We start from the raw sequence: 27,261 nt of genomic DNA, 5'->3' as shown, positions 1-27,261 counted from the left end.
TTTTTGAACAGGAAAAAGAAAGCTTAAAGAGTGCAAATATTCTTGTAATTTTTTTTTGTCCCAACTCTTTGTGTCAACGCATCCATTTTTACGGTGAGATAATGCATTGCCTTTTTATCGTAAAATATTAATTTCTTCCTAATACGAGAAAAAAAGTTAGTTGGGTAAAATTAGATCAATCAATATTTCAAATAACTCGAAAGCATCGATCATATAAAATTCTAATTTTATGGGTTTTTATGAAAGGAATGCGCTTAATAAGTGAATATGATTATGTAAATACAAACTTTTTTCCCTAATTTATGGAGAACTTCAATGTTGTCGGTCATTAATCATGTCTATATGACCCATTTTATTAAACAAGATAGAATGGCCAATTTTGAGTTACATGGCTTAAACCCTAACACTCTCTATTTAGCAATTGTGCCAAACGGATTGATATATGTGATCATGATTAATAGTGATGGAAATGTTAAACTTCATATCATGTTAAGCCACATTATCATTGAGTGTTGGAAGTTATTGTCCCTATTGAAATTATAGATAAATCCAAAGTTAAGGTTGAATAGGTGTAATCTTAATTTTATTTGTAGAAATTTATCTTCTAACTTGAGAAAAGTCTATGTACTTGAGTACCTCTATGAAGAAAAGTAAAGACGGAATGATCTTCAAGCTAGCGTGACATACAAAGATCATGATAATCCACAAACTATGTGGACCTCATACCACATTATAGGAGGTGCCACTCAATATATTTAATTATTTCATATGCGATTTTTACGATCTTTAATGACGAATGTGATAGTATTTTATTGAAGAGCCTATGTTCCCTTAATTATGTCCTATGTGGATATAGCCCACATTGATGTATGGGAAAATTACTCCTCAAAGGGATTTTAAATTTATGAAGGAAAGTAAAATATAAGAAGCCGTTACAGGTGATTTTCTTTTGGGTTGACTTTAATGGGTTCTTCGTCGGTGTCCATTTTATAGAGAGATTTGATTTTCAAAGCTACAGGTCTAAAACTTGTAGACAAGCACATACCAGCCGCTTAATGAATACCAAGGCCTAGAAACTTGTAACGTGGGCTATAATTTTTCTTTGCTTTTGATTCATGCACCTAGACTCAAAAGCAGAAGATCAATTGAATAAAGTCCATCGAAACTCCACCATGGCAAAAACAAAAACTTCATTTGACATGTTATCAATGCTCAGTCAAAGAATAAGAATGTGAAAAATAGGTGCGACGAACTTATGCATATTATGATCTATATTAAAAAAAAAGAATATAAAGGCCATATAAAATAATATATCAATCAAGATGTATGCTTAATCTTGAGAGATACGGAGAATCAACAAAATTATTAAATATCTATAACATATGTAATTATATTAAGGAAATCCACGATCATCTCTAACATGCCCTAACGGAAGCAAAAAAAACATAATGGCACAATTAGAAAATGCTATTCAAAATCTGAAACCTACGAGTCAAAACCTATATATTGCGAAAATTTCGGAGACGGATTAAAAAGAAATTGAAATGGGTTCTGTGCAAAAACTTGAATTCGTCAAGAAAATGACAATAAGAAACACGGAGTCAATTCGGACTTTAATTTTTCGAGGGAGACCCAGATGCACAGCGGCAGGACGGTTTAACAAAACATGGAATCGTTCACTGCCTCCTACCTACAGTCAACCTTCTCTCCTCTCCCCCACACCACCATCAAAATTCCGCCGTTTGGCCATCGCGATACGCATTCATCATCATCACCGCCCATCACCCATAATTCCCAAAAAAAAAAAAAAAAAAAAAAACCACAAATTTGGACGATCCAATCCAACGGCCAAGATCGGATCCCCGCGGGCCCCACGGCCAATCATGCGCTCCCGAAAACGCGTCCCCCAAAAAAAAATCAAAAGAATACCAAAACGACAAAAAAGTAAATGAGAAAAGAGAAGGAAAGGAAGGTGGAGGAGGAAGGAAAGGAAGGGAGGAGGGGAGGAGTGCGTGATGATTCGTCTGCTCCGCGACCGCGACGTAGCCACGCACCGCTTCAAATCCCCTCCCCCACCACTTTTGACGCGAATAATCTCCTCCGCCATCTCCATCTCCATCTCCACCTCCTCCATATAATCCTCCGATCCGTCGCCCTTTTCCCGACCCGAGATCTCCCCCCAAAGTTCGCATCTTTCGTCCTTTCCCCACGTACCCATTTGCTCATTCCGCCGGAATTCGGCCGGAATTCCTCCTCCGCCGCCGCCGCCGCAATGGGGCAGGTCCCGTCCTCCGCCTCCTCCTCCCCGGAGCCCAGCCACCGCGGCGGGGCGATCTCCTCCAGCCACCGCCTCGACTCCCTCCCCTCCCTCGAGTTCGTCTCGTCGTTCGAGGACGAGGAGGACGCCGCCGCCGCCGACGAGGGGGCCGCCGCCGGGTACGACTACACCGGCGACCTCCCCGACGAGTGCCTCGCCCACGTGTTCCACTTCCTCGGCACCGGCGACCGGAAGCGGTGCTCCGTCGTGTGCCGGCGGTGGCGCCGCGTCGACGGGGAGAGCCGGCACCGGCTCTCGCTGAACGCGCAGGCCGACCTGCTCCCGTCGCTCCCCTCCGTGTTCTCCCGCTTCGACGCCGTCACGAAGCTCGCGCTCCGGTGCGACCGGAAGTCGGTCAGCCTGGGCGACGAGGCGCTGGTCCTGATCTCCTCCGGTGCCGCGGCCTCGCCCGGCTCAAGCTCCGCGGCTGCCGCGAGGTCACCGATCTCGGGGTCGCGGCCTTCGCCGAGAACTGCCGGCAGCTGAGGAAGCTCTCCTGCGGGTCGTGCTCGTTCGGCGCGAGGGCCATCAATGCGGTGCTCGACCACTGCGTGAATCTGGAGGAGCTGTCCATCAAGCGCCTCAGGGGAATCCACGACGGCGCCGAGCCCATCGGGCCGGGAGCCGCGGTGAAGTCGCTGAGATCCATTTGCTTGAAGGAGCTCATCAATGGTCAGTGCTTCGGTCCTCTCCTGGTCGGAGCGAGAAAGCTCTCGACTTTGAAGTTGATTCGCTGTCTGGGCGATTGGGACAATGTTCTCCAGACAATTGGGAGCTCAAATCCAGGTCTATTAGAAGTTCATTTGGAGAGAATTCAGGTGAGCGATGGCGGTCTTTGCGGGATCGCGAACTGCAAGGGTATCGACAGTCTGCATGTCGTGAAGGTCCCCGAGTGTTCGAATTTAGGTCTTTCTAGCATTGCTGAGAATTGCAGGCACTGAGGAAGCTCCACATTGATGGGTGGAGGATAAACAGGATAGGCGACGAGGGTCTGGTCGAGGTCGCCAAGCAGTGCCTCCAGTTGCAGGAGCTGGTCCTGATCGGCGTCAGCGTGACCCATTCTAGCTTGGCCGTGATCGGTTCCAATTGCAGGAAATTGGAAAGGTTAGCCTTCTGTGGGAGCGACACGGTCGGTGATGCGGAGATTGCGTGCATTGCCGCCAAGTGCGAGGCCCTGAAGAAGCTCTGCATTAAGAATTGCCCCATTACTGATGTCGGGATCGAATCCCTTGCTCAGGGGTGTCCCAATCTGGTGAAGATTAAGGTGAGGAAGTGCAGGGGAGTGAGCGGGCAAGTGGTGGAGCTGTTGAAGGAGCGGAGAGGGTCCCTGGTCTTCAATTTGGATGCCTGTGGAATCGAAGCATTGGACGAAATCAGAGGAGTTCAAGAAAGTGCGATGGAGTTCCCTCCCGTGAGTGCTTCCGACGTGCCGTCGAGTAGCAATGAGAGGTCAATGTTGTTCAGGGCGAAGCTAGGTCTTTTTGCGGGTAGGAATTTAGTGGCCTGCACCTTCAGGAGGTGGTCAAATAGTGAAAATAGCACCAATGGAAACTTGTGATTTCCAATTGTTGTGAGCGCTGAAAATTGTTTTGTTGACATTTCGTTGTGTTTAGACCTTCCCTAGGCAATTCTTGTTCGCAATGATGTACCTATTATCTCCCTTTTGCCTCGTGCAACTTTTCTTGGGAATGAAACTCGAGTTCTTTTACTTCTCTTTGTACAGTTCAGGCGCGGGGCTTCTCCCTTTTGCCAAATGCAACTTTTCGTGGAAATGAAACTTGATCTCTTTTAGGTTTCTCTGTACAGTCGAGCGTGAGACTGCTATTGTGTTAGCGACCCTTTGTTTTGTACACGCTTCTGCATAATTTCGTTTCCCACTTTGTGCTGATCTTCCCGATTCCTTTCGATTATGAATTGTCCGGACAGATGCTGCTTCGAAATGCAAATGAAACTCGAGTCCTTTCAGTTTTCTTTGTACAGTTCATGTGCGAGGCTCGTACTGGGTTAGTGACCCTTTGCTTTATGCATGCTTCTGCCTTTTTTTTTGTTACCCTCTTTGTCCTAATCTTCATAGATGCTGCTTCAAAATGAAGATGAACATAGCCATTCTCAATCTTTCTTTTGCTTTTGGGGTACTTTAGCTACTTTATGGTTGAATACAGCATTTCGAGTCATCAGCAATCTTGGAACTCTGCATATCTGCTATGGTTGCAAGTAAATTGCCATTATCAAAACTCAACTTTCCTCCGGAGTTCCAGGTGTCAAGGTTTGGTGGAAAAGAGTAAAGATGGGGGGCTGGCGATAAAGCTCTCGAATCTGCATCCTCCATCCTTCGGTCTCCAAAGCAGCTTTTCCAGAATACTTTCGACTTTCCTCTTTTTTTCCGCCTTTTCTCGTTCATTGGAGTCTAGTCTCTTTCTTTTGCGATTACTTTGAGAGAGTCAAAAGCTGTCCCTTACGACCAAGCTTCGGTTTTGTCCCGTTTCTAACTTGGCCCTTTTCCCGGTCTCACCCGTGCTAGATCGGTCCGATAGATTCTTCCTTTCTAGAGCATGAGAACCCGTCTCGTTCTTGACAGTCCCGGGCCTAAATACATTCAAGATCTCCTGACTCGTTGATACTGTCTGGTGAATTTGCAATACCTGGTTTCCAATCTTCCTCTGTATTTTGGTTCCTGATTTTCTCACGTGGTAGTTTTGCCTTATTGAACAGCACAGCAGAAGTGAGAATTTCCTTGTTGAATCAGTCTGTGTTTGAACAAATCAAGAATTCAGATGTCCTATTCATGATGCTAGACGCCATTTTTTAGTTCTTCTCTTTTGTGGGTTTGTAGTCGAGTGGCATTTCGGATAAGTTTTGACTAGGCTTAGATCTTTGTTTTGATCAAAGACGAGTCATCCGTGTTGTAATTGAAAATTCGTGAGCGATTACTTTTTTTGCGGCTCGATCTCAGATGTTTAGAAAGAATCAAACTAAAGACTTTAAACAAGTTTTTCTTAGGTGTAAAGTCTGATCATTTTATCGACTTGGCAAGTCTTTGAGGTTCAATTGCCCTTGCTTGTTTATTGTTTCTCTAGACCTGATCTAGGCATGGGAAAGAACACTCGGACTGGACATAACAAATGAATGAAAAGAAGACATGGAGCTTCCGATGTCTGCAGATTTCTACATGCCGCGCGCCTTTTGGTTCTTATCATAAACAATTAGTTCTGTCTGTTCTTCACTAGTTTTTCTCCCTTTCTGGACAGCAGATGCTTCACCACTTACAAGTTAAATGCCACACAAGACAGCGAGGTAAGCAAGCTCTGCGTATGAGACTGAAAAGTCCAAGAAAGTTAGAATTTGTTTTTGCCCACTGTTTCTATGGAATGACAAATTTCTGCGGGCAATATTGATTTCCTCGATTGAAGTCGTATAAATTTCAAGCTCTTGCCGTCGAGTAATGGGCGAACATAATGGATGCTAAGAAAGACGCTTTCATAGCGAAAGTCCTTTTTAATAAACACTAGATGAAGACATTCATTCTGATGAGCATTGCGAAAGGAAACATAAAACTGCGACCAAGAATCCATTCGTTTGGTGCAGCTCGACTTCGACACTTAGGTATGCACAACGATGACCACTGAATTCTAAGAAAGAAAGCCTGCTCCTTGCACTTAACTTCAGGCCTCAAAAGAACAGATCATCTGAAAACACAATCTCCAAATCAGGATTGGAGAAATATAAAAAAAGCGCTTCCCACCGTTCTTCAAGTTCTTCCTCTTCCCTTAGCTTAGAGTAGCCAGAACAGACTCTTCAAGGACTTCTAATGTAGTCATTGTCCTCCACTCTGATTTCGTAGGGTTTTGGCTGGTCTTGGTGGGGTATGAGGGTTCCATCACAATGCCGCACTTACCAAAGAAGTTGTTGACGACGTTGCGTTCCATCCTGATGTAACCGTCCTCGCCCCAGTTGGTGCCCCATGAGTTCCTCACTATCCAGTAATCCACTCCGTTTTCGCTTCCATACCCAACAACGATCACTCCGTGGTCAAGGGAAATGCCACATTCGCCAGTGAATACACCCTGCTCGGATCAAGAGCGACGCTTCAGTCAAACTAAGCTTTTTGATTTACCTTTGATAACAATTTTCAATCTAGTTTCCCTTCAAAATTGCACGCTTTCTTTCGGAGAAAATGCGAAGCTAGTTGAATCCCCGTCATAATTAGAGAATACTAGGACTAAAACTCTGGTTCAGTTGACCAAGTTAACATTCGAACAGCACTATCCCCACTTGCGTTATGCATCACGTGGTTTTAAATGCTCTTATACACAACTTCATATTTTCTGCTTCCTAATTCTGTTTGTAATTCGATCTCTATAATTAAGGAACTAGAACGAACCACGTCAACGATACAGATCGTTTGTTTACTAAATTGAAATTCAAAACCTTTTTCTTCTCGGTGTAGCTGCAACTGAACAGTGGAAACTTATACTTACAGATTGGTAAAGTTGGAAGGCCCTGCCACTGGCTTCAATGGCGATGCTAACTGGTTGATGTGCCACAGCCTTTTTAAGCGCACTCTCATAGGGCGGAACATCTTCATACCCATCAATCGTGACAACCTTTGAATTCACCTGAAAAACTCCAAAACAACTTCAGTCAGTCGAGAATCTGATCGATGGAACCTCAAGATCTTAATGAAAGAACAGAGAAAGAATGGTCATTGAAATCATATGCAGTATTCCATACCCTAGAAGCGTCACACTTTCCGCCGATGCCATTGTAAGGGTAGTCCTGCTCAGTGTCCATCCCTCCGTTCTTGATGATGAACTCGAATGCATAGTCCATGAGACCTCCGTTGCAGCCCGAATTGTGCTTCCGATCGCAGTCTACCAGCTCTTGCTCTGATAGAGAAATCAATTCACCCGTCACAATTTGATTTATTCCTTCCACAGCCGCCACTGTCGAAAACGCCCAGCAACTTCCTGGTGATAAAGAGGATATTGTATATAGTTAGCCTTGCCCTCGACAGGAGAATTCTTGTTTCCATTCGCAACAAAATGCATAAACCAAGATTTACATCGACTGTGCAATGACAGTAGTTTTAATGCAGTCCATTGCAGAGGATCCTCCTGTTGCACACATATCTATAAGAGGGACCAAGAAACGTGAAGATCAAATAGTTCAATTGCTCAACAATCTCTTAGATAGCATCGGAATATCACAGTCCCCCATTAATTCTTGTTTCACTCTTCGTGACCATGGTGGACATGGTAATAAGTATTTCAATTTCATCTATGTTTGGCTCTTCCTGACGTCCTGGAAACTCAGAACCAGAAACCAGATGGAGTAGTAGGTACAAAGTAAATTGCCAAATGTTTCCGAATATGCTGACAGTAGTGAAGGTTGCCGCCTTTCAGTGGACACTCCTTACTGACTTTCCGCAGACACAAACAGACGAACGTGAATTGAAGTTACCAGTTGAAAGCATAGAAGGTTAGGTATTCACCCCTCAGCTGATCAGTCCAAACTTGTTGGTCCAAGGCACTAAACCACCCACCTTTCTTTAAAGAGGAAACGTAGAGTTCCAAAACCCTCGTTCGACAAGTGCTGTGCCCCCTCTTGGGACCCAAGATTTGCATCTTTTGTTTCTTTCTTGGTAAACAAACATTTCAAGACATCAAGTTCGGGTGCCTCTTCAAGACGGTGAAAAACACTTGAAAAGCTCTCCGTACTTAGAAGTAAGCTACAAAGAGCAAGTTTTCTTCCTTACGGATTCGGACCTCTCGGTGTAGGAATGGTAACTTTGAGATCGCGACGCTTCGCCAAAACATAAATTTGCAACATTCCAAGCTAAGAACAGATTTGGGTTAGTGTGAAAAGTTTGTATCTTCTAGTACTTAGATTTTTTTTTTTTTTTTTTTTTGGGTCGAAATTCTTAGTACTAAGTTATGAAGTGGGTTTTGGCACTGGGCCATAGTTCGACCCGAAATTCAACTTTGCAAATAAATGAACCGATGGCAACAAGGGAAGACAAAATGAATTACCGCAAGTTCCCTGATCCTTGACCGGATTCACCGCGCCCTTCAACCGCCAGTCCACCGCCTCAGGCAACCGGTCCCCAGCTCGGACAGCATACCGCCTGCTGGCATTCCTGGACTTCATCACCCGGCGCTTGGCCTCGCTCCTCGTCCCCAGGTACATGGCTCGGTACTCGTCGTTCGTCAGGTCGGCGAACTTGTTGAGGCCCAAGGTGTACGTCCTGTTCTGAGAGCTGTTGTGCTCGTCGATGAACCTCAGGTTGTCCTTGAACACCTCGAACCTCATCTCCCTCTCGCCGAGGCCGTTGTACGCCTTGCCGTGCCTCGCGAGCCAGAGCTCGTACATCTCCACGACCTCTCCGTCGGTCCTCGGGGCCGAGGCGGTCCGGCCTTTGGCGGCGTAGTCGATGATGGAGGCGGGGTCGGATAGTGCTGCGGAGGCCAGAATGAGGAAGAGGAGGGCGGCGAGAACGGTCGGCGCGGTTGTTATCGCCATGGTTGAGCTGTTGAGTCTCTTCTCCGTCGTCTCAGTGACACTCTGCTTCCTTCTTCGCTGGAAGAGGAAGATGGAGAGCGTGGACAGAGAGGGAGAGGGAGAGACTTGAGGAGGGAAGAAGGTTTGGTGCGAGAATGGTTATAAAGGCGAGGGAAATAGTTAGAATATTCATGCGTGGGTGGTGACTCTGTCAGATGAGAATTCTTTATTCTTTCGTTTTATTTACAAATTAGAATAATTTATCGTTTTATTTGTTTTATTAATTTTTTGGGCTAAGTGAAACAATGTGTTTCGGGGAAAAAGGAAAAAAAAATTGAGTGACTCTGGAAAATTATGGGAGAAAATTTGTGACATTGTAGTTTTGATTTAATATGTAATTGAATTATGATGAAAACGCTTAATTTATATCAATCCATATCGATATATAATGTTTAGTGGATCATGTCATAACATATTCAAATTTTGTCCCTATAATTTAGGTTTTGTCCTATGGCTTGTAAATTGATTCCCAATCCTAATTGAGAAAAAACTTTGCCATATTTTATAAAGGGGGCTTTTTTATTTCTTTTATTCACCAAGGATAAATGAATTTGTTAACGTGTGTCTCGTTGCACTCATGTGGCCTTCTTTAAAAGCCTTTGCAATCCTTGAGCATAGATAAATTCATATTGAACCTATCTAGATACATATCTAAAATGTGCTTGAATTTCCAAAGCACATGGTAGTCGCACAACAAACATGACTATATACTATTAACAACCGATTCACGTTAAATGACTTTATTGTGCAAAAGTGAAGTTTAATAATAGACACACATAGGCAAATATACCAACAGCTTTAAAATTTTCAAAATATTTATTTCCACCGCATAGTTATTGCATAAGTTAAAAGAAATATATGATCTTATTTTTTGTGTTCCATTATGTACCTTTGTGTGGCAATCATCAAATTTGTCATATATAAAATTACGATATATGTACATGCCTTAATTTGAAAAGCCTTTTTCATTATAACATGATTTAAGGCATGATCATTTTCGATGAAATTTGGATTATTTTCCTTTTTGTTATGATGAATTACAAATGATCCATTACAATCACGTTAGATATTTGTGATCAAAATTTTCAATATGATAGTTTACTTACAAACATGAAAAGGAAATATTAATTGTAGTCAATAACTAAAAATCATTTTTTATTTATAAAATTGAAAAGGAATATTAACTGCATTCGACGAGCAAAATTCAGTTTCACATTATCTATTATAGATAATACTAATAGAGTGTTTTGTCCTTGGATCAATCAGATTCATTGAAGAGTAAACTTACGTTTAGTCTTCACTAGCTCATGAAATTGTTGATTCAAGTATGAAAATATATTTGATTTCCTAATTTTCTTATGTAATTTTTTATAGCAAAGATTATTTTCCATGTATACAAGATATGCCTTTGATGATTCAAAAACCTGTGCAAAAATAAAGAGCTTCTCAAAAACTAAATAAGAAAATAACTACATGCAATACGTATTACTAGTGACAGATTAACATGACATTACTAAATTTAAGCGGTCTCATTAGTAGTAAAAAAAAAAAAAATCAAGCGATCCCTAACAGTGGTGCTAATGGCTACGCTATTAACAAGTTATGTGATATGAACGGAAGAATAACATTGAGTATGATTGGAGTGATCAGATAAATTGGTATATTTAGTGATGTGGTAGACTCCATTTAATACCTGATACAATCTTATCGCATTATTTAATGTACCAAGTTAACTAAACTACTTTTGGTATATCTAATATTATCTTAGATTTCATGTACATATGCTCTTTGATGTAATACTTTAAATTTGATGGATGTTTCATCCGTTGATGTTTCGCAAAAAAATAAACACGTCGAGATACTTTGTCAAACACACGTCATAAGAAGAGCTTTAATTTTAAGACATTGAGTTCACTTTCCACAAGACTATTGATGCATTATAAGCATATATAAAACCTTAAAATTACTTAATTTAAAAATAACTTGCAAACATTCCTTAGTGAATTTTTCCATAAAAATCCGTCGGGCCCTTTGAATCTTCTCCATTGTCTTGCCCTAAAAAGAGGTCGCTTCCCTGAAAACAAGAAATTGAATTCCGCACTTTCTATGACGGTGGGGATAGGGGTGAGCAATATTCTTGGAACTCCTAGAACGATGATTTCTAGTAAAGCCAATGAGTCATGGCCGTGCATTTAATGCGTTAATGGGTCTCTCCTTCTTCCCTAAGCCATACTCGAACCCTTGTTCGTTTCCCCGCAACTCGCATCCTCACTTTTACTGCAAAAAAAATCAGAAGATATAATAAGCTAATTCACTTTCTGGGGAAAGAGGAACCCTCAAAAAGATGTCTTGGATGGAAGGAGCCGGGGGTGATGATTCCCATGCGACCGCTGGATACGAGAGAGGGTCGGTATTGCATGAGAGCAATAGTTATATGATTCTTGTTAATGAGTTATATATTTCTATTATTCATATTGCTGTATCACGTCGAATCTGCTTTAGTTGAATGCCCTTGTCGGGCTTGAAGGGCGAAGGGAGAAAACACCACCATTTTTGGGAGCTTGGTCCCCTTCGACAAGCCGGGGAGTTTAAAGCTCGTGTCTCAGTATCGTGCCTATTCTTGCTACATATTTGAATTCAGGCAGGATAATAAATATCCTATCCATTATTTGACAATTTTTAAGGATAAAATAAATCAGGATATATTGAATAAAATGGGGGTGGGATAAATCCGGATTCTATAAAAGAAAATTACAAAAACAACTTAACAATTTTCTTCCTACTATGGAGTGACATGACCACCGATTATCATCCCTTCTGACCACTGTACAAATCCTCCACGCCTTCGATCATCGTTGATAATCATTGTCGACCAACCGATCATGCTTTGATGACTGATGATGAAAATGAGAAGTTATACGTTGTATGGCCATCATCATTGAAAACTCAAATCCTTTCATAAGCGTGCTCGAAGGATCTCGTTATCCACACCATAGACATGTTTGCTTTCTTTACTCATTGCTCCGGTGCCGTCCACTAGTGGATCTCTATCCACCTCCTCTCCATCCCTCACTACCCAGACTGTGGACTTTGATGTCAAGTGGCACCCGAGCTTCATGCGTGGCATCCACCACCCCATTGCCATCCTTTACCTCTATGTCAACTTTTGTTGCCTTGTCTACTAGATCGTCGTGGGCAATACCTCCTTAATTGCTTCGCGGCGCTGTTGGTGACTAAGGCTTGTCTCCCCATGGAATCGTCTCTAATATGGTGAAGCTGGGCGAGGACTAAGGTCCAAAGGTGGAGATGGCGATAAAGGAGACGATCTGGAGGGAGCTAGAGAGAGAGGGTTTGATACAGCTGTTGAGGGAGCTCAAGCTGTGACATATCGTGTTGGGCAAGTGAGATTTTCAAAGATTTTTATTTTATCTTGGATTACACCAAACATGTGATAGAGTTTTCTACAATTCAAAGTATATTTGGAGGATTTCCAATCCAATCTCATTCTATCCTATTTCAATTCAAATTTGGACAATCAAATGCAGGTCACTCTGAAGAGTTGGGGAAGTGTGGTCTTGTAATAATTTGATGTGACTGAAATGGGAGGAATGTCGTACTCGGTAGAGATTATTCTGCTTTTCATTGTTGCCAGACAGCCTAATGACATTAGAAAAAAAAAGGATTTGGAGATTAGTCGCAAAATAAAAATTATCAAATTTGTGCTATATATAAAATCAACTCCAGGATTGAATGTGTTACTTGGAGTATTAGAGTACCTTCAGTTCAAGAACTTAAAGTTGCACATTTAAATTTCATCAATTGCATGTAAATTATTTTGGGCCAATGTCATTTGCGTAGGCTAAAGGCTGAATTTAACCTATTCATGGAGCTCGTACGGTGTTCTATGGATTTGCATGTGGTCGTTATTTTTAAAATGGACAGAAAAACAAAAAAACGAAGAAGAAGAAGAAGAAGAAGAAAAGGGGCTAGATTAGGACCGCACACACTACGGACGGCGGGCATAACTCTCTCCTAGACTTGCGTGACACCTATCCACGAGAGTAAATTCCTAGGATATGCAAAAAACTATGTCTTCACTTCAAGCTGAATCTTATAAGTCACGTTCAGGGCATTAAAGAGGATGACATTTCATCAGTTCAACTAGGACCAGCAGCAACTTGTCAACATATCAAAAGCCCCTACCCACAGAAGTTATACTTTCACGCCAAGAAGAGGGTGGCAAGATTTAGAATATAGTTTTATTTAATTTATAATTTTCCTGAATATAGTTTTATTCCTTTTGTAGTCAAAGGGTTATAGTTTTTCCGGACTTTGGAATGCGTGTTCCGAAGTGATATCTTAGATTTAAACTACGATCCAATTGTCGGAAGTCATAATTTTTCAAAGGGTTAGATTTTTCAATATATTACAAAACTACATTTTCTACCAAGGGGTTTATGAGAACTAATTCATACTTTAAAAGGGTGAACTTATGATTCATAGATTCAAAGATAAAAAAGCACTAGAAAAAACGAAGAGGAAAACGATTTTTTGTTTGTGAATTTGCGTGTATGAGTTTTTCATGTCATATCAAATTGTAGGTTCTATAAAAGTAGAAATCGAGAGCAAAAGTAGCTTTTGATTGTTTGATATAAATGCTAGGCGAAAAATGTGATGAGATGTCCATGTTTGCAAGTGCAGAAATAGTCATCGGCATGCAAGATTGTGTATCATCGAAACGATGCTCTGATAATTAGGATTTACTCTCACATGATTCAACAAAGAGATAAATTTCAAGCTTCAAATCCTTTAAGACGACATGTAACTAGAGATTATTTTCCATCTCGTGTTTGACAAATAAATGATTGTGTTGTCATAACTCCATGTGATGATGTTCTATTACTTTATGGGGCGTTTGATGATAAACATCAGCATGGTTGTTCAGTTTTCTTGGCATCGTTCATTTAACATATATAGTCCTCTACTAGATTAAGGTATAGTCCTAAAAAGTGATGACCACATAGAAGCGTCCAATGTCAAGAACAATATATCGTAAATAATGGATGGTATATCCTATTTATCACAAAGATATCAGAGAGAAGGAAATAAAATCAGCAAAAGCAATAAAAACATAAAAAGATTAAAGATATTAATTTATCATGTGCTTTCCTCAGTGAAGATGGAGATCTTCCAGAGCCGCCCAACAGTTTTGCGGGCAAATACATCCAATCACAACGTTCCCCCCCACCTTATCCTCTTGGCACGAAAATTGATTCAACCACCTTCCATATTTATATTGGAACCTGCCATTTTTAAGCCTGCAACCTCATTGAATGGGCGTGGTCAAAACCTGTGAAAGTTGGATCGCACAATATCCAACTACCATTCCGCTCCGTCTTCTTCAGAGATCCAATTATCAGGCAACCTCGTCCCCCATTCCTTGCCCATTCCTCGGTCGGTTGGTCCTTCATGATTGCCTTTTAAACCTTTCTGATCTTGCCAGGAATCATGTGTTCAGGATTCTCCTGCCTGCTTTGTTGTTTTTCCTCCCTCTCTTGAATCTGCACTTGGACCTTTAACCGGCCCATGTCCATCAGATTTAGGGGACAACAATTTGGACAATTTCAGCTACAAAATTCAGAAAAAACTCTACTTTTTGTCCACATACTTTTGATACCTTTGTAATCAAGTCCCCGGACTTTCAATTTTACCAATCAAGTCCTCATATTCTGGTTAGAACCAGTTGTTGTGACCATTAGAGGACGTTGGAGTGTGACTAAACAATGCTCGTGTGGACACCCCATGAGACGAGACATTGATGGTGAATGGATTAAGGCTCTTCAAGTTACTTTTCTGTTCTCCTGCCTATCCACTTTCCATGGGAGTGTCCTCAAAGGCTATGCTTATCCACGTCATTCTCTGGCATCCTCCGACAGCCATGTAAGTTGGATTTGTTCGGATTTTGTACCAGGAGGATTTGACAAGACATTATGTTTAAGTAAGAGGATTTGATTTGAAATTCGATAGCACATGGACTTAACTGCCAAAAACAATACGAATACATGGAGAGAAAGTAAAATATTTCCTTAAAAATGGGATTGGTTATCTATTAGTCTTGGAGCACTTAAGACAGTTCTTGTTTTGATCATCAAACTTTTACGCTATTTGTGTGGAAATTACTCAACTGTTAGCTTTATTAAATTAAATCTAAGTGATGTCCATATTCACAATCTACCAATTGAAACAATGTTATTGGAGACAAAGGAAAATATCATTTTTTGCTGGAAAAAAGAACGGCCTTACACGAAGTGAAATTGTGAGGTTGTCACCAATTCGTCAGCGTTTCTAATGGAATCCGACTGAGAAATGACATCTTCTGCAAGTGTGTCATTATAATGTGGAAGCATAAAAGTTTTTTGAACACAATAGTCTCGCAGGCCCAACTCAAGTTTCATAATCAACTAAGCCCATTTAATATTTATGCAAGCAAAGAGTAGATTGCGGCCATAACATGATCCAATGAATCTAATGAAAAGAAAGCATTCAAGATTGGAAATTCCTGAAGTTGAAGAATTAAGGTAGATCTTACTTGATCAAGGCTAGAGGGCTGTTTCCTAATCATTTCCTGCATAATGTTTTCTAATTCAACTGTCTTTACCGTAACCTTTTTCCCCGTATCTTTAATGTTTCCTTCATAGTGTCTCCTAATTCTTGTGCCTCTATGAAGAGAGGCATGTTCTTGACCGTAACCATTTAGAGTTCAGTCAACAATGCATGAGAGTATCTCTCGAAAGAGTGAATCTTTTGATTCTCTATCCAATTGATGATGAACTTTAGAATTCTTTATTCTCAATTGACCAAACATTCCTTTATACTTCGGTGGTGAACTCTTATATCCTAAAGTTGTTTTCCCTCAAACACAGCAAACACTTATGTTCATTCCATCAAACACATCCATCAACTTCTAACAAACTCACCATGCATCACATTGTACGGTGAAATGAGTATATGGAGCTCTCGAAATGTTACCATGTAGGAATCGATGCTCGATCTTTTTGAACTTGAAATCTACCTTGTGACAAATTGGATATCAGATAAAACTAAGGAAGTTGGAACAATTTGTTTTCATTATCCTAAGGTACCCACTGATATATATATATATATATATATATATATATATATATATATATATATATATATTTTAAATCAAACAGCTAAGTCTTATATACCAACAACATATTTAAAGCAATAATAGCAAAGACAGTTAAAAAATCTATGTATAAAATTACACGTGTCCATCATAATTTGGAGTTATCAATGAGCCAGTTAAACTAGAATTTTCGAGTTCCTATCCTCCGCTCTTCCAGAAAAATTCTCAAGAATGTATGCATGGGATAATTTTGACGATGACGAACTGAAGGAGATGAGAAAGCAACTTTGACTACCAAATGATTCCATTTGCAACGTTGTCTCAAGCTGTCCAGAGACAGGAAAATTGTTGAATGAATCGCGATTGTGTACTTCACAATTGGCTTATTAAGCATGACAGAGAACTTCCATGACCTTATACTGGTATTATATACTTTGAAAATAAAATCCTATGCTAAGCACGAGCAAGAACATTTGCTGGAAAATCTCACCACTTCAACAGAAACTACCTAGATGTAACAACAAGAGATAATGCAGATCGCTGAAGGATCAGACGTCCGCCAAAAACTCGGAACCGGAGGTAAATCACATGTCGGGTTGCTAAAATTAGTGAAATTGCATCTAAAGCATTTCGCCAATCTTTGTTTCTTGGGCTGCTGGGTATATATCTGCACTAGGAACAATACTAGTGGAGTGCCCATTTTCTTTTTCAATAAACGCTGAGCCTTGTGTTTTGTTCATTTTCTGTTCATATTTGTAGTTTAGCACATCAGTTTCAATACGAGTTAACTGATGAAATGCCATTCATGCGGATAAGCATAGCGATCTTGCTGCCAAAAAAGTCCTAAACCTTTTGGTTTTGTGCCGATTTAGTCCTAAACCTTTTTACGTTGTGCCAATTAAGTCCTTTCCGGCCAATTTTGACCGGATTTTGCTGACCGGATGCCGGCCGGCCGACGTGTATAATTTTTAATAGTATTTTAATTTTTTTGAATTTTTTTATTTTTTTTCTTTTTATTTTTATTCTTTTCTTTATTCTTTTTATTTTTTCTGCTCATCTTCTTCCTCCAGCCGTTCGCCGGAGCTTGGCGACCGGCCGGGCGAGACCTCGCCCGGCCACCTCGCCAATGGCCGCCGAGGGCGGCCTCGCACCGGGCGGGCGAGGCTCGCCCTCGGGATCCGGCGAGGCTCGACCCTCGCCGGATCCGGCGCGAGAGGAGCCGGCGGGCTCACCCTCGCCCGGATCCGGCGAGGTGAGCCTCGCCGCCCAGGCCTCGAGGGCGGCCTTGTGCCGGGTGGGCGAGGCTCGCCCTCGTCGGATCTCGGGCGAGGGTCGAGCCTCGCCCAAGGCCGGCGAAAGCTTGACCTCGCCATCCGGCGCGAGGAGGAGCCGGGCGGGTCGCCCTCGCGGCCTCGCCGCCCGGTCTCAAGGGTGGCCTCGCATCGGGCGGGCGAGGCTCGCCCTCGCCGGATCTAGCGAGGGTCGAGCCGCCCACCGCCGGCGAAGCTCGACCTCGCCAGATCCGGCGCGAGGAGGAGCTAGTGGGCTCGCCCGTCGATCTCGCTCGGTCGCCTCGGCCGGTTGCCGCCGAGCTCCGGCGACCGGCTGGAGGAAGAAGATGAGCAGAATAAAAATTAAAAGAGAAAAATATTAAAAATAAAAAATATTAAAAATATTATTAAAAATTGTACACGCGCCGGCCGATCGGCCACGTCGGCCCGGCCGGCGTCCAGTCAACAAAATCCGGCCAAAATTGGCTGGAAAGGACTAAATTAGCACAACGTAACTAAATCGGCACCAAAAAAAGGTTTAGGACTAAATCGGCACAAAGCTAAAAAGGTTTAGGACTTTTTTGGCACTTCTCCCTGATCTTGCTTGCATAATTTGAATTTCAGTAAATGAGAGTAGCGCTCTCTTGCGAGCTTTTGTCCAACTTTATTATATTTTACTATTTGATTTTGCGATTCAAGATTGAAGACCCTTTGACGATTCTAGCTGGAAAAAGCAGAGTTTAACCGCCTAGCATAGAAACAGATCCTTGAATCCTGCATGGACAAAACCTGCTAACCACTCGGCGCCAATGGAATAATGGAACCACCAGCCCTCCTGATTAACTATGGTCATACCTCGTGGCGCCTAGCGGTCTGGCATTTTGATTGACGCCAAGGCATGAACCATGATTTCACATAGATGTCGAAAGAACTCGTGCAATTTTTCTTACAATCAAACAAATGTCCCATAAAGTTGTGTTATACCATGTACAACTTCTGTAACGTACGAAGACCAAATGAAGAAGATGAAGATGTACTTTTCATATGTCTGTCCGGTGTTTGAATTTCTGAATATGCGAGCAGTAAGGAAGTTTAAGCAAGAAAATTCCTGTGATTCCTAGATTTTAGGACCCCGACCAGCATAAAAACCAATGAAACAGAGTGTGGTCTGATGTCCTCGTAATCCAGATCGAACAAAATGGCTAATTTCGAAGTTCGCCTTGGCTGAGGCAATATATAAATACCTTGAAGCCGAAGCTTGTTGAATTCTGAGGCTGTGCATCTTCTCCTGTTCTTAAGATAAGCCGTCACTTTTCTACAGGTTCCCTTCTGAGCAGTTCGGGTTCGGCTGTCTCGGTCTCGTGCCTTCTCTTAATCCCAAAACTTCGTTCGTGCCTTTGATTTTCAGCCGGGTGCTGGTCGGTCTCCTCTTCTTCGCTGCTTGCATTTTCTATAGATGGGAGTTCTGGAGGAGCATTGGGCCATGGAGGACGCTTCGAGGGTACCGTGATCCCCAAGGGAGGGTTGATAAGCCATCTGCATCACATGGGGAAGAGAGAAACTCCATTTTCAATGACAGCAAAGACTCGATTATCCAAAGCATTGGGGATATATTTGAAGTAATGAGCTTCTAAAGGCAAGACACTCACCCTTTAGGGAATTCGCTACCAGGACGGGCTTCGACACGAAGCTGCCAGACCATAAGCCGGCGGCTGCAGTTTCCTAGTGGCTCCAACACCGATAGGTCTTTGAGCAAAGACAGGGGACTGTCAACATCTTGATCCCAATTGAGTGAGTCCAAGTCCTTCACCCATTCCGGATTATCTTCAGCATCCTTCCGCAGCATCCTAGAATTTAGCACAAAACCGGCCCATTCCAGCTTTTCTGGCAAAAGCGAACCCTGATCATCTAGGTGACTCGCTCCCCTGTGCATGTTATGTGACCTATTATCGGTGCGCCAGCCAATGAGCTGATTGGCTGAATCACAAACTGGACCTTGGATAGTAAGTGGCGAATTGCTTTCATTCAAGATTTTCGAAACGGCTTGGTCCGATTCATCCACAGTCGAATGAGGAAGGATTCCTAAAGAAACAGCGCCGATCCATTTCACAGCCTGGATCTTGTCAAAGAGCTCCATGCTGTGAACGTTACTGTCATCGGCGAACATCACAATGCCGTCCAGATTCTTCTCTCTCACGATTCTGATACATCGAAATTCTCCACGTTAGAATCAGTTTCCATTTCTATATCAGCAGGCTAACGGATGCGACCTTACTGGAGGCATCTGTTACGGTGGGATTTCCAGTTTATGCTTCCATAATCAGTGAAAACAAGCACAATTTGCTTGGAAATCAGTAGGCCTTACTCGTTTTCTACTTCGCAGACTACATAGAAAACTCTTTTCAAACCATGAGACCAGTCAAGACTTGTAATTTTATTCCAGATGATGAACTTCAAATCAAAACAAGAATGAAAATTCGGAAGAAATACGAGTACTGGAAAACTTGATTTCTGACTGACATTATCGGAACAGAAAATGAAAGATTGAACAAGTTTCTAGAAAACTATCAAGGACTCGAGCTAGTCGGTGGATCAATCCTAGTAGTTTTTGAAACATTAAATAAGATCTATGGCTCACACTAATATTCAAGAAGTTCAATTGCCAATCCTTTACTAACCAATAACGAAAAGAGCAGGAAAACACTCCAAGAGAAGCCACTCACCTCAATGCATGAACTCTCATCTTCACCTCCAAACTGCGCCGATCCTGCCAGGCTTCGGGCATCTCCTGCTCGAACCCGACATGGACGGTCCTCAAACCCGACCTCTCGATCAGCGATGCCGTCTCGTTGCTCGCTCCGCCGGCCTCCACCACGATCCACACCACCTCGTACGGCACGAGCATCAGGAGTGCATCAGCGCCGTCAGATGCATCGCCTGGAATGCCCGCACGTAAGTCGGGGTGATCACAATCAAAGACCTCGGGTTAGGATTCTTAGCGCTGAACTGAGCCCTCTGTTCTCTCTGCACTCTCTCTATGATCCGGTGCGCCTTCATGACCTCGACGGGGTCGGGGTGCGGCCACGGCCGAACCAGGATTCCGTGCCGGCCCACAGCCACGCGCGTCAAGGACTGGTTGACCGTCGTCGGGCTCGGGTTCGAGAGGAGGAGGACAGGATTGTCGGAGGCCGTTTCATCGGCAGCACGAAACATCGGCGACGTGGAGAAGAGGAGGAAGACGAGCAGCTGAGAGAAACGGAAGCCGAGCACGAGGCTGCCGAGGCAGCACAGGGCGTGAACCGCCAGCCAGAACACGGTCGCCGGCGGCGACTTGGAGGAGTCGAGCGGGGCCAGCCCCCGGAGGGCGGCGCTGCTCTGGCCGTCGGCGGGGTGGCCCTGCTGCATTGCCAAGAGCTTCATCCTCTCCTCTTTCTCCGTCCCTCTACAGTGCAAGCTGATTCGTATTAAGGGGCGGAGGAGGAAGGTTGGAGTTGGGAGGCGAGGTGGGGGGGCGATGGCGACGGGTGACGGGTGACGGAGACGGTGGTTGGAGGTGATGTTGCCATCAACATCCTCCCCGTAGATGTCCATCAATGGAAGGAATCTTTGGGTTGAAGAAGCAACTGCACCGAAGTCCTTAAAAATATTAGTTTTTTCTCGTTTCTTACCAACTGCGGAATCGGAAAGGAAGAGGAGACGGCGAGGTCGGCGTGGGAGAGAAGATTGGCTCGGCGGCGGCGGCGGCTCTCGGACGGGGAAGATGAGAGGTCGCGCTCTCGATGCCGTTTGGTGCGAATCAGAATCATTAGAAACATTTCCGTTCTTGAAACCTACGGTAAGCTCATCATCGCATGATATGATCTGACTCGAAATCGATGGTAATTGGCTCGTTTTTCGCTCATTTTAAATGGAAAACACCCCATAATCATGTTCAAATATTTGGATGATATAGAATGGATACAAATAATCAGTATATACATGATGTCATGACATGAATTGCCAAATAATTTAAGAAATTAGCAGAACTCAATGAGGAGGTTTGATGCACGGTCTATTCATCATAGAGGTCGGACCGAGTATCCTGTTTGATTCCGGACATTGTAATCGAGACAGTTCATTGGTCAAATCCTAAATAATAAGAAAAAGTCCTCCCAACTAAATGTTGTCAATTGATCTTCATCTCATGAGGTACTTGCATGAATTTTCAAAATCGGATCCTACAGTATAATTAATATTCTGGTCACTACATTTTATACGGGAAGTACAATAAAATGCACCTGAGGGGGACGACATTTTGGGACGGTTGATAGAATTTTCAAGGGATCATAGAAATTGCCTCTTCTTATTTGCCTTCGCTGAAAATATAAAAGAATTAAAAAAATCGTACGATTATTACTATTTTACTTAGGAAATTGCCATTCTATCCCTACAATTAATCTGCAGTATTTACGCATACTTGTTGCGAATATGGAAAAATCCACATTTGAAAGATTGAGGAAAACCACCTTATCACTAAAGAACCATTTAACTATGAAAAGAAAATATTGACAGAACACACTACCTACAAAATAAATGTAAAAATATAAGAGGAAACATCCATATATTTTAAGATTTAAAATATTTTACAAAGGTTGTTGTAGCATAAAAAATATGCATACCACAATACCAAAACTTGGGTAAGACTATACAAAATTGTTAAAACTTAAATGTTTGTCCATTGATTTAATATGTGTATAGAGGACGTCTGGGGAAGAAAAATCATGGTTGACATTCTTGAAAAAAACGAGAGATTATTTTCACTTCATAAGATAGTACAGATTATTCAATTGATGATGATTTGACTTTTTTTAAAAACTACCCAATTATCTCCAAATTCTATTTGCCTTTTCGGTATAGATTCGCTTTATTTTAAAGCGGACCGCCGATAAACAATCCATGTCACAAGACTTTAAATTTTAAAAAGCATCTTATATTTTCAAAGGATAATTAAGAAATGTCTGCGAAACACCGATTGACATATTCCTTAAATTTTATTTTCTATTATACCTTCACGTATGACACCAAAAAAAGAAGGGTAATTTGTCGAAAATTCGTTCTGTATCTTTCGTAGAAATAACTCGGTTTCTCATCTCCCTCGAACGCAACTTTTCAGATTCGTTGTACGAAGGAAACCCTTCCGCGACAGCCTTACGGAGCGCCGCAGGCCGCGGCGGCGATGGGCGGCCGCCTCTTCTCCGCTCCCGTCGCCGGCCCATGAAACCCAAACCCTACGGCGTCATCCTCTCTCTATTCCCCGCCGCCAAAGCCCCTCCGAAACCCGCCATGGCCGCCTCCTCTCTCGCTCGGACCTCCGCCGATTTCCACACCGCCGCCCCTCCCGAGCCGCCGCCGCCGCCCCAGGACCTCGACGACGACCTCCTCTGCTCCGACCCACGAGCCCGAGACCGCGAACCGGCCGACGGTGCCCCGCCGTTTCCCGATGGGTCGCCGAGCCGGTGCCTGAGCACCGGGTCGAGGGCCGAGCGCGCGTGGGCTCACTGGGCGGGGCTCGGCCGGCCGAAGCTGATAGTGGCTCCGATGGTGGACAACTCCGAGCTCCCGTTCCGGATGCTGTGTCGCAAGTATGGCGCCGAGGCGGCCTACACGCCCATGCTCCATTCCAGGATCTTCACCGAGACTGAGAAGTACAGGAGCACGGAATTCACGACCTGCAAGGTAAATCTTGTCAAACTTACTTTCTTTTTTAGTTTTTATTTTTGGGTTGTGATGCGGTGGTTTCTTGCTGCGCCATTGCTCTGTGTAAGGAGCATTATTCTGTCCTCGGGAGAGAATGTTACATACCACCATTGATTGCAGTTTAGACTTGCTTTAGCTGGCTTAAGTTAGTGACTGGGTGGAGGCTGATTGAGGTGATGGCAACATGGTGGAGCATTCATGTAGATGTTTTGTGTTGTGTTGGTAAGAGCTGTTAGCTCTGGTGCTAGAAAGTTGCAATCAACTTGACTAAAATTGCCATGGCTCTTGGAATAGGCAACTAGAAATACGATTAAAGAGGTGCTTCCTTTATGTGAGAATCTCTATCATGATGTGCTTAATGTAGCCAACTAAATTGTCGCTGAGGAGATCTTGTTTTCTTTTGAGAAATGTAAAAGCAGATAGGGTGTTCACAGCCCTTTTAGTCTTAACCTCTGTTTATCCACAGGGGGCCCGCCCATTATAACATGTGTTGAGACTGTGTTAAGTGTGCTCACTTTTTTTTACCATCAGCGAGCAGTATGTTAAATCTTCAGGTCATCAACCATCATTTTGCTTAAGAATGATGGTCCAATTCCGAACAAGGATTTTCCTAATATTATTTTGCTTGCAGATTCTGGTGATGATATGTAATTGTAGAGATGGTTCTTCCCATTATAATTCTTTTGAATAGGATTATTCAGAATGAATAGCTTTTGTTGTTTAAAAGAACCAGGAAAATCATTTAAGGAAACATTTCTTGTGCAATTGCTTTTCTTTGCTTGCAGATTCTGGTGATGATATGTAATTGTAGAGATGGTTCTTCCCATTATAATTCTTTTGAATAGGATTATTCAGAATGAATAGCTTTTGTTGTTTAAAAGAACCAGGAAAATCATTTAAGGAAACATTTCTTGTGCAATTGCTTTTCTTTGCCCCATACTCATCTAAATTCAATTCTTGTCAGGATAACAAGTGATAGGGATGGCTATAGGGCATAAGTCCTCGTGGTCCTCAGATCCATGCCTTGTTTGAGTGGTTTAAATGGACACGGGGAAAAGATACATTTCTTGCTTTTTTTCGTGTTGCTTTTTTTTTTTTTTTTTTTGGGGTGGGGATGGTATTTGTCTTGTCCCACCATGTTACCATGCTGGCAGAGGGTTATCGCAAAAAGAAGGATATATCAAAATGCAGAAGCAACTGAAGTTTATATGGAAAAGATAGACACTGACAGAAGTCTTAAAACCCTGTTCTTCCTACTCTTTCACAAATCCATGTCCAAGAGACCCTCATCAATGAGCGCCTTCTCTGCTCAACGTGGCAACCCATGCAAAGTAGAACTTCATCGCGTCATTAAGTCTTTGATTCATTGGCCAGCATTTTTTATAAGAATGATGATCCAATTTAAGACAAGACCAATGTTGTTTCGCATGCAGATTCTGGCTATGAAAATGGTATATTTGAGGACATTGTTCCTTCCCTTACTTGTCTTCTTTTTACTAGAATTAGCTTAATGGGTGGCACTTGGGGTTAAAGAACCAGGCAAATCATTCAGGAGCCATTGTTTGTACGCTTCAATCTATTTTGTTGGCTGAACCATCGATTTACTATGAGCTTCATTCTGAAGTTCTTTGGCTTTGATAAACTTTTAGGCTTTTAATTTCTATTAAAAAAATGTATGCACATGGGACATGTTCTTTGGAATTTGCTATACTGCCAGTATTTATTGTGTGTTGGAGCAGATATCTCTATGTCATTGGCAAATATCAAGTGGACTTGTCCTGCAGATAATGTTCCAAATTGTCTGGATTTTTGGAATATTTTTGGAATTTCTTAGTAATGAAGAGTTGGATCTAAGAGTCTTATTTCCCAATGTGACATACTTGAAGGTTCCCAACATAATCAGCTTAATTATCTGTACATCATATCCTATCCTGCCCCGAAAATGTATTATTGGATGTCTAATGCTTAGATCTATCAATTCGCACCCTCTGATTTGTTTTGGACCTTAATTCACTTCATAAAAATCTGAAAACTCATTTAGTATCTTTTTCCCAAAAACTGATCTGACATTGTAATGTAGTTCATATGAACAATAGATATATTAAATTTTATTGCCAAGGTGAAAAAATGGCTTTTGCTGCTGATTTGTATTGGAGCATTCTGTCTAGCTTTGACATTCATCTGCATCTTTGAATCTGCTGTTATTTTTATTCTGTTCTAGCACTTGTGGATATCACTTCGGATGAATGTTAAAGTCGCATGGTAATTTGTTTTGATTTATTATATTCAGTGCGTTTCATGCAAGTAGAGCAGGGTGTTTTAGTTGTGACTGACTATAGATGACTTGGATGATTCATACAATTCTTCTAGAATGAAAAAAGTATATATTGTTAATTTGTCATTCCTCTTTTTAATGTAATTTTTCTGTAATTTTTTTGAATTGGCAGGAGGATCGGCCATTATTTGTTCAATTTTGTGCCAATGATCCAGACATTTTGTTGGAAGCTGCACGAAGAGTGGAACCTTATTGTGATTATGTTGATATAAATTTGGGGTAACATTTGATCCATCATCTTGAACATTTTCACATATATTAGTTTATCGGAACATGATATATTATTAGTTGATGTATTATATGGCTGGTACACACTGAAATTATTAAGCATGTCATGTGTTGTTACCGAAAGGATTTTTCTCTGATTGCATAAAATACATAAGATATTTGACTGATTTTATTGACTAACTCGTCTTCTGAAGTGTTTTTTTTTTTCTTTTTTTGGGGGGGTCTTTTGCTCAATATATTGCAAACTGTCATAGCCGTTATTGAGTGTTGCACCGTCGTCATGATCCAATAGGATGCGATACTTGCTTGATCGTGAAAAACTTTTGAACGAATTTGGAAGATCATCTAAGACTCAGATGAAGTGGGGCTTGTTTTAGATTGTACATCCTGTAGGCTATTATGTGACAAGGAGCAACTGATATCTTGTGTTATATCATAAAATTGAGTTGGTAATTTTGCACTCTACAGGTGCCCTCAGCGTATTGCTAGGCGAGGAAACTATGGGGCATTCTTGATGGATAACCTTCCTTTGGTAAAATCTTTAGTACAGAAGCTAGCCCTCAACTTGAATGTCCCTGTTTCTTGCAAAATCAGAGTCTTCCCAAAATTGGAGGATACCCTTAACTATGCCAGGATGCTAGAGGAAGCTGGATGCTCTCTTTTAGCTGTCCATGGACGAACAAGAGATGAGAAAGATGGGAAGAAAATTCGTGCCGACTGGTCGGCAATAAAGGCTGTAAAAGACGCTCTAAATATACCAGTCCTCGCCAATGGAAACATACGGCACATGGATGATGTAGAGAGCTGCCTACAAGAAACTGGTGCTGATGGCGTGCTTTCGGCAGAGACTCTTCTAGAGAATCCAGCTCTCTTTGCAGGGTATCGAACTGCTGACTGGATAGTTGGAAGTGAAGAAAGCCACAAAGATGGACATCTGGACCAGGCAGAGTTACTGGTGGAGTATCTCAAGTTTTGCGAAAAATACCCTGTCCCATGGAGGATGATTCGTTCTCACATGCACAAGATGCTGGGAGATTGGTTCAAGATTCATCCGCAGGTGAGAGATGAGCTCAATGCACAGTCGAAACTGACCTTTGAGTTTCTTTATGGTCTGGTCGATAAGCTTAAGGACTTGGGACTAAGAATTCCATTATATGTTAAAGATGAGGATGTAGTAAGGATCTCAGCCAATGGTTCCGCCACTTGATCATTTTTTTGAATATTAAGCTGTAGCAGGCACCAAAGATGGGCCTGATTTATTAAGTTTACTGTAGTGCTTCTTCGTCTGATTCTTTTTGTGCTATGCTGGCCAAAATGTTTTTTGAGGTCACAAGCACACATGGAAAATAGAGGTCCCTCTTTCTTTCACAGTGAAGTGACCATGTCATGTGGAGAAAGTTTTGTTGTAGAAAATTTTACTGAAAATGTCTTGACTTGCGACTGTAGTGTTTATTTTTTAGTTGAACTTTATCTTGTATTAAGTGCAGGCTGCTTGTGGTGTTTCTCTGGCTAAATCAATGCGATAATTATTTTCTCAAGCTTTATGAGCTTTAATGGGTTCATCTCTGTTCCATGCTATAGGTGCACTTCTAGCGAGAGTTTTCTTGTCACTTTTTGATAGATTGGGTTTTATCTTATTGTTTTGATTACTCGATCTTGGGATGCT

General features: G+C 42.1%; 5 protein-coding genes across 8 annotated transcripts in view; 2 read left to right on the top strand and 3 right to left on the bottom strand.

Annotated features, from left to right (window-relative positions):
- LOC104416868 (disease resistance protein RUN1-like) overlaps nucleotides 1–27,261 on the bottom strand; it is a 95,571-nt gene that overhangs the window by 53,187 nt on the left and 15,123 nt on the right. The window lies entirely within an intron of this gene.
- On the top strand, nucleotides 1,974–4,025 carry LOC104457359 (F-box protein SKIP2-like). Its single transcript, XM_010072299.3, is given in 3 exon segments — nucleotides 1,974–2,702; nucleotides 2,705–3,250; nucleotides 3,253–4,025. Coding segments are annotated over 3 exon segments (1,599 nt in total). The 5' UTR covers nucleotides 1,974–2,272; the 3' UTR covers nucleotides 3,876–4,025.
- LOC104457358 (cysteine proteinase COT44) lies at nucleotides 5,793–8,963 on the bottom strand. Its single transcript, XM_010072298.3, has 4 exons — nucleotides 8,347–8,963; nucleotides 7,049–7,284; nucleotides 6,796–6,933; nucleotides 5,793–6,381 (listed from the first exon to the last, which is right to left on the bottom strand). Exons 1-4 carry the CDS (start codon nucleotides 8,834–8,836, stop codon nucleotides 6,085–6,087), a joined length of 1,161 nt encoding a protein of 386 aa, XP_010070600.2. The 5' UTR covers nucleotides 8,837–8,963; the 3' UTR covers nucleotides 5,793–6,084.
- On the bottom strand, nucleotides 18,182–20,902 carry LOC104457357 (probable beta-1,4-xylosyltransferase IRX14H). Its single transcript, XM_010072297.3, is given in 4 exon segments — nucleotides 18,182–18,832; nucleotides 18,946–19,497; nucleotides 20,020–20,206; nucleotides 20,209–20,902. Coding segments are annotated over 4 exon segments (1,647 nt in total). The 5' UTR covers nucleotides 20,888–20,902; the 3' UTR covers nucleotides 18,182–18,603.
- LOC104416869 (tRNA-dihydrouridine(16/17) synthase [NAD(P)(+)]-like) lies at nucleotides 22,395–27,133 on the top strand. Its single transcript, XM_010028209.3, has 3 exons — nucleotides 22,395–23,011; nucleotides 25,480–25,586; nucleotides 26,064–27,133. Exons 1-3 carry the CDS (start codon nucleotides 22,550–22,552, stop codon nucleotides 26,800–26,802), a joined length of 1,308 nt encoding a protein of 435 aa, XP_010026511.3. The 5' UTR covers nucleotides 22,395–22,549; the 3' UTR covers nucleotides 26,803–27,133.

Source organism: Eucalyptus grandis, chromosome 8, assembly GCF_016545825.1.
Source record: "Eucalyptus grandis isolate ANBG69807.140 chromosome 8, ASM1654582v1, whole genome shotgun sequence".
Lineage (NCBI taxonomy): Eukaryota > Viridiplantae > Streptophyta > Magnoliopsida > Myrtales > Myrtaceae > Eucalyptus > Eucalyptus grandis.
Note: the sequence above shows the minus strand (reverse complement) of the source record. Positions and strands in the feature narration are given on the sequence as shown.

Excerpts from the sequence above, each read along its gene's own strand:
- LOC104416869 (XM_010028209.3), top strand. The coding sequence starts at position 22,550 with ATGAAACCCAAACCCTACGGCGTCATCCTCTCTCTATTCCCCGCCGCC. Across the intron at positions 23,012-25,479 it reads CGGAATTCACGACCTGCAAG|GAGGATCGGCCATTATTTGT; the intron begins GTAAATCTTGTC and ends TTGAATTGGCAG. Across the intron at positions 25,587-26,063 it reads TATGTTGATATAAATTTGGG|GTGCCCTCAGCGTATTGCTA; the intron begins GTAACATTTGAT and ends TGCACTCTACAG.
- LOC104457358 (XM_010072298.3), bottom strand. The coding sequence starts at position 8,836 with ATGGCGATAACAACCGCGCCGACCGTTCTCGCCGCCCTCCTCTTCCTC. Across the intron at positions 7,285-8,346 it reads CAAGGATCAGGGAACTTGCG|GAAGTTGCTGGGCGTTTTCG; the intron begins GTAATTCATTTT and ends CTTTATCACCAG. Across the intron at positions 6,382-6,795 it reads CCTTCCAACTTTACCAATCT|GGTGTATTCACTGGCGAATG; the intron begins GTAAGTATAAGT and ends TGATCCGAGCAG.